Source organism: Accipiter gentilis, chromosome Z (assembly GCF_929443795.1).
Source record: "Accipiter gentilis chromosome Z, bAccGen1.1, whole genome shotgun sequence".
NCBI lineage: Eukaryota > Metazoa > Chordata > Aves > Accipitriformes > Accipitridae > Astur > Astur gentilis.
Window position 1 is genome coordinate 18,893,162 of NC_064919.1, and position 14,150 is coordinate 18,907,311.

At 38.5% G+C, this 14,150-nt stretch overlaps 1 protein-coding gene across 4 annotated transcripts in view; it reads left to right on the forward strand.

Moving 5' to 3' along the window:
• Positions 1-14,150, forward strand: part of AP3S1 (adaptor related protein complex 3 subunit sigma 1) — a 36,041-nt gene that overhangs the window by 10,698 nt on the left and 11,193 nt on the right. For all 4 annotated transcript variants that reach the window (XM_049795206.1, XM_049795207.1, XM_049795208.1 and 1 more), the window contains one exon: positions 3,531-3,602. In XM_049795206.1, coding sequence (XP_049651163.1) covers positions 3,531-3,602 — 72 coding nt within the window. The remainder of the gene's footprint in view (positions 1-3,530; positions 3,603-14,150) is intronic.

Consider the following 14,150-nt stretch of genomic DNA (forward strand, 5'->3'; position numbering starts at 1 on the left):
TTAATTCTGTCTTGAGGTTTACCATTGCTGTTTAGCCTAGGAAGACAGATAGGATATTCTTGACATGAGTAGCTCCTGTTGGTTTTACTTCATTTTTTGTATCTGCTTTTGTTAGTATTTGACATTATCTAGCGTCAGATTCATTTAATTGATAGGTGTTCTGATTTTTCTGCTAGCCTTGTTATCTTCCCAATATTAATGTATATTTTATTCCTTTGTTGTCTTGTTTTCTTACTTAAAAAAATGAGCCCTTTGGGGTAAAGGTGGTATTTTATGTTTGAAATATTAACGAGTATAGGAAGCTCCTGGCTTGTGTATATCCAATAACAATTTGGTATTTTGATTCATATAATTTACTCTCCAGGTGTGTATCTGGCTTTATTAAAGCATATTTACTACAAAAGAAAGGTGTGGGTTCTTTTCTTTTTCTTTTTTTTTCTTTTCTGTTTACTTGCATGGAGATGTGCATAGTTTTTTCTTTAAATATAAAAGATAATGATTTAAAAAATGAAGCACAAGGGGGAGCTAGTAATTCATGGTGCATACATCTTTATATTCCTGCTATTTGACTCATTTATTTATGTTTATTTTCCAAGAACATCACAAGGTGCTTTTGAACTGATGTGGTGTGTGTGTGTGTGTCCCGAAACAATTGGTGTGTTTTCTCTTCTGATTATTTTGATCTGCAAGTCTGCAGCATCTGAAGTAATTACTGAAGTACTTAAATTCTAGCACTGCTTGCCATAGTGTGCAATTCATTTGACTCTCAAGTATTATTATGATGAAAATGGCTCTAATTTTATTTGAAGGCATCTTAAAATAGGTCGAAGAATATTAGTGTAAAAAAATCTAGGCTACCTTGTAGACTAAAGCTTTTAAAGACCAGTTATTTGTAGTAGATGTATACCTTGTCAGTGCTGGCATTACTCTTGAGGGAATTCTTCATCATGAATGGAAGATTGAGAAAGTTTCTGTAGTTTCCATGAGAAATCCTTAGCTGGTAAAAAAATCTCTGAAGAATACTCAGTGCCAGCTGATTTCCCTTAGATTAAAAAATGCTTGCTTTGCATTACTGGTCATGCATTGCAAGCAGAGATCTCTGAGTTCAGTCTGTGGTGGTGTCACCATGTAATGGGTAAAGGTTTAAAAATAACCGTTGTAACTGTGAATCAAGTGTTGTTGCAGGAGAAACCCTAGTTACTGGAAGAATGTCACAGAAATAAAACTTCTGTGTTGTCGATGTGTGGGCATACATATGGCTACTAAATACACATATCTGTGGGGGCCTTTTTGGAAGATTTTTGAGTTTTAGTTTTTAACGTGTTCCTTTGTTTTCCAAGGAACTAGGTGGATGTCAAAGTCAGAGTATGTAAATTCGTGTGCAAACTTGGTGATGTATATGTGGAATATCTTCTTTTCTTTCAAAAATAGTGTCAAACTGTTAGCTCTTGTAACTGAAACCTTTGGATAAAGGTTACGTTTACACTCTATTTCCAATCTTCTTCCTGCAGCTAATACCAAACAGCACTGTCCTTGTAACCGCATTCTCCTAAGGTACAAGGAAAGTAAGAGAATGTCTGTGGTCATTTGTCTTGCTGCACATGGTTGTGAACTGTGTAGTTTGTTCTGCTTAACATACAAGTTTTTTGTTTGCTCGCATCCCTTCTTTATGGTACGTGTTATTATCACAACAAATTAACAAATACTTGAAGAAAAAAAAAAAGATGTGGTTCACTTAGCTTCAGTATAATTTAACAGAAGCATATTCATTTACTTAGTTAACTGTTGTCAGTGAACCTTACTGTCTTGAGTCTGCCTGTGAAAATGCTCTATGTTCCTAGTTTAAGTTATGAATTGGTATTTGGTGTTAAAGTATAATCCTTGTTCTAAGTGCATGGAACATCAGTTAGGTGTAGTTTGACTTTAAAATGGAGATTGATAATACTAGTAATAGCAACAGCAGAGTGTGATCCTCTTTATGGTGTAAGCAGGATCTGAGACTGGGGATTCAGATGTAAAAGTAATCTTTCTTGATATTCAAGGTAGACAACTGGAAATGGCTGATGTCAAGCAGACCTGTTTCCCTGGGTCTGTAGACATAAATATGTATCTATAGAAGCAGACCTTTTATCAACTTTATTTTTGTCAGCAGAATATGGCTTCTCATTCCTGTTTTTCTCGGCCTAGGTAGTCTGAAATCTGGTTCCTCTCAAAGACTAAGATGGGATTAATAAACTGTGTTGAAAAGAGAGAGAATCAAAACCAGGTGTTTGACTTCTTCCATATTGCTGCTATAAGGTTTGAGTTTAGAATTGCAAAAAAAATAATTTAGATACAGTGACAATATTAAATGCATATTGTGACAAAACGGCCTTGAAACATATAATAAAAGAAGTTGCAGCTTATTTACTAGTCATTAATAAATAATCATTAAATTCTTACAGAAATTCTTTTTAATTTTGAGGACCCTAAGCTCTCAAACTCAAGCATGTGTTTAACTTACAGGTCTTGACACATCTTATCTAGCTAGGTCAGTAGGAGTTATCCCTTGCATAAAGGGAACTGTATTTATACCTTTCTAGCACTAGATGGAGTCTTCGTTAGCACTCTCCACAAGCACATAGTGATTGGCATTCAGGAGCTTCGGGAGTGCAAGTACAATAATCTTTTCATTGTCTGGCCTAATTGGGGGCTGTGATGCTCTTAGGTTACCAAAACTGGCTAACACAAGGAGGAAGGAATCTGTTACAGAAGTACCCAAAGCAGGGTAATGCGCTGTCCTTATCCAGCAGGCATCATCAGTGGCTGGACTTCAGCAGCTGCTTGGATTTTTCTGCCTTGTGCACTTACATTCTAGATTCAGGGAGGGGTTATTTGCCTGGGTACAAACTGCTGGACTTTTCTAAATTTTATGTGGTGGTATGCCTGACAGGATAAGCAGGTGTGATATTAAGACAGCTGCCTCTTTCCTTGGTCCATCCTGAATTCAGCAGGTCTAAACCAGGTGAAAACTGCTGTACTGTTACTGGAAGCCGTAATGCTGACAAACTTGCATGATGCTGACAGTTTGCATTGCACATGTGTCTCTGTGTGTCAAAGTTAACAGTCATCTGGTTAACTGGGAGATGCCTGCAATGTAGTAGTTGTTAAAAATAGTAGTAATAATGAAGAAAAACTAGCTGACTTTTTGCTTAGTAATTGGGTTCTAATGAAATGGAAGTCTTTGAATCACAGCTGAGAAAATTGTAGCATAGATGATGTTACTGTTTTTTCAAGATGCAGCTATTTAAAACTGTGTGACTTTTTAGCAGAGTTATAACATAAACTGACTTGTGCATACAGTTTTGCCCTCTACAGATAACATACTGTTGGCATAGTAACGTTAACCACATAATTTCTATAGATGCTTTTAATGCCTTAAAAACTGCCCAGTGTTTATTTTCTGTATTTGCTTTTGTTAAACCTCACACCTAATGGAACTACTGAGTTTCTGATATAGCTTGACCTCTGACTTTTTTTCCTCTTTACAGGTATTTGTGGAAACGCTAGACAAATGTTTTGAAAATGTCTGTGAACTGGATTTAATTTTCCATGTAGACAAGGTACTGTAGTGAGCTCCTGTAATATTTCTTGTCAACTAAAATGTTTGATTTAACTGATACTTGGTATTAAACTCTGCAGTGATTCTATTTTTATTGTCAGTGAAATCCAGACAGTTTCTGTCAACATTATTTTTAAGACTTGAAGGCTATGGTGGAACATGTCTTTCTGAGCAAAAATAAAATAACGTGGGAGATTTGCATAGTGTTATTGCACATATAATTGTCAAATTGGAGATGTGAATATTCTCAGAGTAGGACTTAGTTTTGAGAAATAATTTGTTCTATTTTGTTTATTGTTAGGTGTTACATTACTCAGAACTGAAATTGTTACAGGGTTTTCCAGTTTAGGCTGGCAGTTGCTTTTCAAATGCTATGATTATGTAATTTAAATGCCCTGTGGTTCTTTCTCTTCTAAATCTCAAACAGACATTATGTCTTTTTTCAAACATTTAGAGACAGTCTTGTTTGAATATTCCCGGCTATCAGGAACAAGTGTTTTATTAATCTAGTTTTGAGAAATGCTATTACTGGAGTAATCTGTCATTTAGAAGGACATTGGCATCTCTTGGTGTAATACCTAAAATGCTGAGAATTAAATACACAGAATTTATTCCTTCAGTTGCATTTTGTGCCTACTGTTGTTTTCTGTGCAGTCACCTTTCCCCATCTGTGAACATCTTTTTGCCATGGCAGCAAACTGTGCCAATGAAAATAAGACAAAAATCACTAAAGGTAGACTAAAAATAGTAATAAGTTAAGTATCTGACATAACCATTTGGAACTGACTTGGTTTGTTTCAAAATCAGGCTTTTGGAAGAAACATTTGTACCTTGACCAGACAGTGACATGCAAATGACGTTGAGTATGTGTTTGAGCTGATGCCCTGCTCATGACAAGTGATTAGGATTTCTCATCTGACTGGAACATGTTGGCTGTTTCCAGAATGGCAAAGTACAAAGGAATTTGAGTGGTTTATATATTGGCTTCTGAGCTTGAAGAACCCGATTACTGTAACTGTTTTGTGGCAAGGAGTTTGATCTTTATCTTTAGCTACAAAATATTTGCGCTGCTATGCAGTCCAAGCTGTTGCTCTGTAGCATGTTTCATTCAGTAGCATTCCTTAACATAAGTAGTCTTTTACACTTCACAGGAGAAACATCTTTCTGATAAAATTTTGAGAACTGGGGTGCTTTAAAATGTTAAATTTCTCAAGAATGTTTTACTTTGTTTTGGGTATGAGATGGTATTTTCTTCTTGAAAACTATTTGTCAAAGGGAAGCCAACATTTAAGTGTTTCATTTGATTTACTAAAAAACTGCATGAGAATCCCATTAAATGTTTAGGCTAGAACTTTCAAACTGAGGAAAATGTGAGCCCTAAATACTAATTAGATATTTTAGTGAAAGTTACCCATTTCCAAAGTAAAAGATAAGTGAAACCTTGTGTTAAAAATTTTTTTGAACATGGTATTAATCAGTGCAGTGATTTTTAACTTAGGCATAAGTCAACAAAAGAATACAATACAGAAAGCTGAACTTCTGCAGTAATGCAAAGCTACTACCTGCAGTACAGTAGTATTAGTTGTGCAGTTGTGACTGATCTGATGTCATCTCCATTCTTTTTTTTCTCTTTTTTTCCAGTGTAATTGGTTTGTAAGAATTACGTTATACCATAACAGAGGATCAAAACATTTGATTTGGTACAGTTTAAGTTCATTAGTAGTGTAGATTTATAAGAAAAAAACAGTATCTATGAGAATGAAGTTACAGCATTAAATTCTCTTTAAACTGCTGATAAGGTCACCTTGTGTGATGGGTTGACCCTGGCTGAACACCAGGTGCCCACCAAAGCCATTCTATCACTCCCCCATCCTCAGCTGGATAGGGGAGAGAAAATATAACAAAAGGCTCGCGGGCCGAGATAAGGGCAGGAGAGATCATTCACTATTACCATCACAGGCAAAACAGACTCAGTTTGGGGATAATTAACTCAATTTATTACAAATCAACCAGAGCAAGGTAATGAGAAATAAAATGAAATCTCAGAACACCTTCCCACCACCCCTCCCTTCTTCCTGGGCACAACTACCCTCCCGGATTTCACCACCAAGCCCCCCCAGCGGCACAGGGGGACAAGGATGGGGTTTATGGTCATCACACATTATTTTCTGCCGCTTCACCTCCTCAGGACGAGGGCTGATCACACTCTTCCCCTGCTCCAACGTGGAGTCCCACCCACGGGAGACAGTCCTCCACGAACTCCTCCAACGTGGGCCATTCCCACGGGCTGCAGTTCTTCACGAACTGCTCCAGCATGGGTCCATTCCACGGTGTGCAGTCCTTCAGGAGCACACTGCTCCAGCGCGGGTCCCCCACGGGGTCACAAGTCCTGCCAGAAAACCTGCTCCGTGGGCTCCTCTCTCCACAGATCCGCAGGTCCTGCCAGGAGCCTGCTCCAGCGCGGGGTTCCCACGGGGTCACAGCCTCCTTCGGGAACCCACCTGCTCCGGCGTGGGGTCCTCCACGGGCTACAGGTGGTTATCTGCTCCACCGTGGACCTCCCTGGACTGCAGGGGGACGGCCTGCCTCACCAGGGTCTTCACCACAGGTCACAGGGGAATCTCTTCTCCAGCGCCTGGAGCATCTCCTCCCCCTCCTTCTTCACTGACCTGGCTGTCCGCAGGGTTGTTTCTCTTACATGTTCTCACTCCTCACTCCGGCGGCAGTTTCTCCTCGTCCCAACTTTTTTTCCTTCTTAAAAATGTTATCACAGAGGCGTTACCACTATCACTGATTGGCTCGGCCTTGGCCAGCAGCGGGTCCGTCTTAGAGCCGGCTGGTATGGGCTCGCTCTCTCTTGAACACAGGGGAAGCTTCCAGCAGCTTCTTACAGAAGCCACCCCTGTAACCCCCCCCCCCCCCCCCCCCCGCTACCAAAACCTTGCCAAACAAAACCAATACACCTTGTCAAGAAGCAAAATGCGTTGAGGCTTCTGAGTTAAAACACATCAACTTTCTTTTGTCAGATATTTGTGGCCTGGCTTGTTAATGGATTTCAGGTGTGCAGTAGGGAAAACCAGCAACTGCTGCTGGATGTTTGGTCTAGACAGAATCTTAGTTATAGTGGATGCTTACATGTGGGACCTGTTTGGGGTGAAATACTTCAAATATTTGTATTTTGAGAGGTCTGGTGTTGAGAAAAGTGGGGATTGGCTAATTAATTTGGATGAGAGTTGATCTGTGTCTTCAGTTCTTGATGGAATTGTGGAAGGTGACTTTCTTCCAATCATCTTGCTAGAACTACCTAAAAAACAAGAAATACCTTTCGTGTAAAAAATGATGTAGCATGTAAAAGAGGTAAACTATGTAATCTCAACAGCTGTTGTCTCTTTAGTAGCATTTTATATGGTAATTCTATAAGGAAACATTTACCTTCATCGGTCTGTCATCATTATACTGGACCCAGTGATGGCTTATAGTAACCTGCAGGCAAGAGAGATGCTTATTCAAGAAGGGTATTGGTATAGTAATAAGAATTAACTTGGAGAATGGAATATAGGTGGGAATGAGATAGTATTTCTTAAGTGCTGTAGCAGATGAGGACTTGGGGTGTTGGGGAGTGTAGTTCGTACAGGAGAGAATTGGGCTTCTTTTTTTACAGATCAGCTGTATTAAAACCAAACAAACTTAACTCGCTATATCTGGAGCAAAATGTTTTCCAGAGGAGGAGGTTTATTTCAGTCCTGTACTGATTCCTACACTGAGTCCAGGAGTGTAATGCTTTCTGATGGAAAAGATGTCACAGAAAGCTATCATGAGGATCTTTTACAACTAAAATACTAGAATACATTCAGTTGGGGATGTAAGGAAATACTTCTATTTTTCTGCAAGTTTTTGGTGCCTATTGAAATACCCCTGGGAGTATCATGATCTCTTCCAAGAGTTTATTGTCTGACCAGAACAGTGAACCCTCCAGAATCAGATTGCAGCTTGAAGACAAGAAAACGTGTTTGCCAAATTTTCCTGGGAGAGTTTTTTCTTGATGCATTCCTTCTCCACATTGTAAAGCATGCATTCATGCTTTTAGACAGTGCATGGAACAGAAGTAGGAAGCACTCTTGATTTTTGTAAAAACACCTCAAAATTATTATTACAAAAGGCCATTTCAGATTTCGAAAAGTTGATGTTCTCAACAGTCTGATTTCTTTTAGGATATAAATGTAGGAGCTGTATTCTGTGTGCCTTCAGTCTTTCAGTTAAACACTGTTTTGAATACACTGTTGAAGTGTATTTTGCAATTCATTGCCATTCTATGCTTTTTTAATTCAGAAAATTTTTTGTTTCTTTAGGAAAATAATTAGTGAAATTTTTAGTTAGAAAAAATAGAGAAAATAATGTGCATTTATTAATTTAAAATGTAAGTGCAATGAAAAATGAAAAAAATAGTTAATATTAAAAAATTATGTCTTGCTCCTGCTTATATCTGGGCAAACTTTTGCTAGTACTGTTTTGTTCTTACAGTGTATTTAAGAGAAGGGAGTAAATGGATTACAATATTTATGTAACATTATAGGTCATAGTCATGATTTCCTTTAATTAAAGACTAACAAGTAAAATTAATTGTATTCTGTTATTTAGAAAAAAAATGGGGCAAGACAAAAAAAATGGTTGTTACTGTGTCAATTCATGCTTTATAAACATTTTTAAATACTGTGTGTTAGACTTGTGTATTGCTTTCTAAAAGTAGGAAAAAAATACAGGGAAAGGTAAGAAGCACGATCCAAGGTATGGAACAGCTTGCATGGAAGAAGTTGTTAAATATTCAAGATACTGGAGGCAGAGAAGTAAGAAGTATATAGAAAAAAGTGTTGAAGGGTCTCAAGAAAATGAACAAATGTGTTTCTCAGAAATAAAGAATAGTGGGATATCAGATAAAATTTCAGGAAGTAATTTTGGAACAAAGAAAACACAGTTTTCATGACTGATAATTAAATTATGGAATGCCGTTTTCCCATTTTATCATGGATACCAAGAATATTATAAATAGGTTCAAAAGTGATTAGAGATATTAACCAAAGAAAAATCTGACAGGGGCTATAAAATACAATAATATAGCAAGAAACAGCAAACTATCTGTGTTTCAGGAATCCGTAAGTTGGAGATATTTGGAAGCAGAGAACTTATCTCAGGATAAATACTACTCTAAGATTTCTTGCATAATTTTTTAAGTGTCAACTGGTGAATTTTTGAAACCAGATAATGAACTAGGTGGATTTAATAAAGTTTTTTAATTGTGCTTAGGCATAAGTAGAAATTGTAACTTTCATGGTTTTTAAAGCAACTTGCATGATGGAAAGGTAAATGCTATAGTGTACATCTTCTGTAATGTGAAACACTGAACACGAAATACTGAAGCAACTGCTCAGCAGCAATTCACGGTGCTTTAATTTGTACTGTATACTTACTAGAGAACTTTCTGAGAGCAAAATGATACTTAAGCAATCCTTTAAAACACCAACATCTAGAGTAAAGAAATAGTTTCTTTACAACTAAAAAGATTAAGGAAGGTATTTTCTTAATGTTTTGATGTAGAATACTAAGACTTCCTCTGTGGGCTGGTGTACTTTAGAAGGAAAAAAAATTCCTGCTGTTCTTTCTGTCTGTAAAGCCTATTGTAGTATTTGTAAATCTGCTTATACAGTCTCGATTATGTACAATTTTATTTGTGAGAAGCTGTATTCAGAATTGTATTCATTATCCTTCTTCATTGCATCCATCGTAATAAGGATAATGGTAATAACTGCCAATGGATATTGATGCCAGTCGTACAAGTATACTGCTGTTCTGTACAGTTATGGCGTCAGTGCTACAGCTGGCCAGAAACCTGAAGTTTGTGTTCTGCCCTTTTTTAACTGCAGACAGTGCTCCCTTGTCAATTACTTCTTAATCTGTAGCTTGCTGGCATGTTGCAAACTTCTTTCAGAACTTACACCAGGGGGAATTGATGCATTGGTAAGATGCATTCTTTGAACCTGTAAAGCAAATCCATTCTCTGGGCATCATGCAGTGGTTGCCTTGTTCCATTGTGTTTGGACTACAACCTCACTTTTATAATCAGTGGGTTATGTGCTGAAGAAGCCTTTTTTCTCCCCCCACCTCTTTTTTTAATTTATAAAACAGTAATCAGCCTTTTTGTTCTTAGAATCATAGAATAATTTACACTGGAAGGGACATCTGAAGGTCATGTGATCTAGTTCCTCTGCTCAAGCTTGGCCACTTGAATTTGTCTGCCTTCATATTACACAAAATGCATCAGATAGGTCATATCATAGAGTTGTTCCCTGAACTGTCATACGTAATGTACACTTATTGTAGAGACCTTGCAGTACTGCTGTTTTAAGGTGATGTTACCAACTGGGCCTCTTACTGGCATCTATTAAGCAATATCTCTGCATATTCTGCCAAGTTGGAAAAAACCCCCAACAACCTGAAATGAACCAACCAAACAAAACTCCCCTAAACCAAACCCAGTCCACAGGCATTTGTTTGTGCTTTTGGTGTTTTAAAACCTTATGCAAAGATGCTACTGATGTGCTGTGCATTCATAGTTGAAGGCATGTGTCATTAAGTTATTTTCAGTGATGTCCAGTATCTCTTTTAATCCAAGTGATGATAGAGAACGTTAATATTAATGATGCTGTTTTCTAAAACTTGGAGATTTGTTTGGACACCTGTATAACTGCCTGTGATCCTTCCACAGTTATTCTTTAAAGTATTTATTACACTTGAGAATTTCATAATCTGGCTTTTATGAGGTTGGCTGATGCAAAACCATTGTATTCAGAAATGCAATGAATTGGTCTTTCTTAATTTCATATATATATGTATACATGTTTTTTTCTTTCCTATTCACATATATACATGTGTATATATACAGACATTTTTGGTACAATTCATATGGTGACATATGCTTTACACTTAAATTGTTCTTAATTCTCTGCACCTAGATTTTTCCAGAAATTTGGATTACCTGCCTGTAATGGATAGAGCAAGTTTCTGGCTCTGAAGCATTTGTTTTTACCAGTGAAACTCTCTCCACATCATGAAGTACCATATTTTTACTACAGAATCATAAGATAATTCAATTATAGACCTCAGGAGGTGCCAGGTACAAGACACTGCTCCCAGCAGGGTCAGCCATGGGGTCAGGGTGGGAGCAAGCCTGCACAGCCCCCGGACAGCCTCTGGCACTACTCCCCTCTCCTCCTGGGGAAAGGCTTACCTCTCCTCCTGGGGAAAGCTTTCCTTACAGCTGGTCCCAGCCTCTCCTGTCCCTTGCCCCCTCCCACATGCCCTGCTGAGAAGAGCCCTGCTCCCTGACAGGCCCTCGTAGGCACTGGGGGCTGCTGTTAGGTGCCCCCAAGCCCCTCCTTGTCCAGGCTGAACCAGCCCTGGTGCTCCAGCCTCTCTGCCCAGGACAAATGTACTAGCCCCAGCCATTTTGGTGGCCCTCTGCTGAACTCACTCCAATTTATTGATGTCTGTCTTGCACTTGGAGGCAGGGTCCATCTGCTTGAGGGTAGGGAGGCCCTACAGAGAGATCTGGACAGGCTGGATCGATGGGCTGAGGTCAATCGTACGAAGTTCAACAAGACCAAATGCCGGGTCCTGCACTTGGGTCACGGCGGCCCCATGCAGCGCTACAGGCTTGGGGAAGAGTGGCTGGAAAGCTGCCTGGCAGAGAAAGACCTGGGGGAGCTGGTTGACAGCCGGCTGAATATGAGCCAGCGGTGTGCCCAGGTGGCCAAGGAGGCCAATGGCATCCTGGCCTGTATCAGAAATAGTGTGGCCAGCAGGAGCAGGGAGGTGGTTGTCCCCCTGTACTCGGCACTGGTGAGGCTGCACCTCGAGTGCTGTGTTCAGTTTTGGGCCCCTCACTACAGGAAAGACACTGAGGTGCTGGAGCGTGTCCAGAGAAGGGCAACGAAGCTGGTGAGGGGCCTGGAGCACAAGTCTTATGAGGAGCAGCTGAGGGAACTGGGGCTGTTTAGTCTGGAGAAAAGGAGGCTGAGGGGAGACCTTATCGCTCTCTACAACTACCTGAAGGGGGGTTGTAGTGAGGTGGGTGCTGGTCTCTTCTGTCAGGTGGCATGGTTAATGGTTGGACTCGATGATCTTGAAGGTCTTTTCCAACCTAAATGATTCTATGATTCTATTCTGTATGTTTACTGTGTCAGTAATACCCTAGAGAAAAAAAATAATCTGAGTGGTATTGACAGGACTGTAATTGCTTACCTTTACCTATTAGGTGGGAAAAATTGCTACCGAAACTGGCATAATTTAATTACATTTCTTTTTAAATGCACCTTGTAACCTGTTTCAGAGAAAGCAGAACACCTGTGAAAACGTAACCAGTCACTCAATTTCTTCAGTCATTTTGGTGTAGGTTTCATGTGGTGTTCAGCCTGTTACCTTAGAGCTTTAGCATCTCAGTATTTTGTATCAGTAAGATGTTAGAAATTACCTGAGAAAAGTTTGGGTGGGTTTTTTGTTGTTTTGTGGGTTTTGGGTTTTTTTTTGTAAAATCATCACTCATTATTTTTTGTTTTATTTTAAAACAGAAATGAATAATCTGTAAAGATCAAGACCTGCTCTTTTACGTTCTTTTCTTCTGTGCTACTAGACTTCCATGGCTTGTTCTCTGAAGTTGTCTGGTGAATAAGAATGAAATAACCAGGAACTTACTGAGGTGTCATTTCTTGCCTCTTCAGTCAGAAATATGTATGGATTATTCCTGTGCTTTAAAAGCAAGGCCAAGTTCTAGAATGTACCAAGATTTCAAGAATGTTAAGAGGAACTGGAACTAAATTCCTTTTCTTCTCCAGGATGTAGGTTGGAATTTAGTGTTTCATGTAATTATCAATGCAGTTTCAGGTATGCTCCAGAAATTAAAATGTGTTCTTCAACAATGGAAATTTGCTTTTGACTTTAAAGTGAATAGTTTCTGAATTTTGGGGCTATCGGTTGAGGCTGAAGTTACAGCTGGAATTTCTTCCTTGACATCACCAGCTCAGCCAATAAGAGCAAAATGAGAAATACTCCCCTAAAATCTGGAGGTGGTGACTGCAGTTGCTGTTTTGGAGCCAGGTGCATTTTTAGAAAGAAAATAAAACCCAAATCTGTAATCTGCAGTAGCAAGTGATGGCATTTGCACTCTTATGCTTTATTTTTATTGAGAGATGGGAAAGAACCACTTCATAATAAATGCTCAGATTAGATAAGACTAGCCAGAAAATTTTCCACTTGTGTAGGGAGACATGAATTATTTATTAGTCCTTCTATAAGTCTTTATAATGCCCATTCAGAAACCAGGAAAGGAAAACCCCTAAATTTCATAGCATCTGAAAAATACTTGCTTTAGAAAATTCTTGATAAAATAAAATAGAACCAAAATCACCACATAAATACTGTATTATAAAGACCTTTGTAGTTTTTATGTTTTGGTTTTGGTGGCTATGCATATTGTAATAGCTATAAACTGTTTTCTTATGCTATAAATGAAAACAAGTTTTCAGTAAAAAGAGGTGAATATTGGTGATGTCTTTCAATGCATTTGGATTGTTGTTGTAGAGTAAAATAATTTTCGATTACCATGTTTTTATGGTTTTTTTTTCTGATTGTGATGCTAAAAAGCTTTTAAATTCACCTAATAACAAGCCAGGATAATTAATTCTTTGGCACCACTTTTATATTATGCTTTTTAGCTTGCTATGTTATGAGGGGACATACATATGCCAGGAGTAAGGAGTGGCTCAGTAAGGATTGTTAATCTTTCTTGTAAGTATTTGATTCTTAAAGCTCTACTCGGCAACAATAGGCAGAGAGGAAGAGGTGTTTTCAGCCTCTTTAAACGCATTGATTGTAAGTTTCTACTGAAATATACTAATGATTTATGAAGGAGACAACTCTTCGATTTTGTTTTTGAAGTATGGCACAAAAATGGGAAGTGTGGTTTTTGATAAACTACTTGCAACTCATTTTCAGAATTGTTTGATTTAGATATTTACCTCTATCCTTGATGCACAGGGAGATTGCAAGAATATCCAAAATAATAGCAGAATTATGCTTTGAAGTACCAGATTGTACCGTGTGTTTATTTCAGAAAAGTAATAAAATGTTCCTTGTCTTTAGAATTATAATGGGATTAAAATATTATGCATTACATAGTAACTCTGGATTTTTACTAGAAAGTATGTGGAAGCATGCCTTCTAAAAAAAAATTAGTCTTTAGATACAGTGCAAATACAGACTCTGAAGCAGAGATTTGTGAACCAGGGCTTGCAACCCCAAATCAGGATTGCAGGGAAGGGGGATATTTAGACATGCCCATCTCATTAATGTCTGCAGCTGGCTTATGTCGTCCTTCAGTTTGAGTCCTAGCTGTCAATCTTAGTACTAGATGTTGAAGACCCCCTGTTTACGCTGTAGCTCAGGTATGGGTCAGCTCAGGTATGTTAATTCTACTTCTAAGCCTAGTCTTGGTACCCGT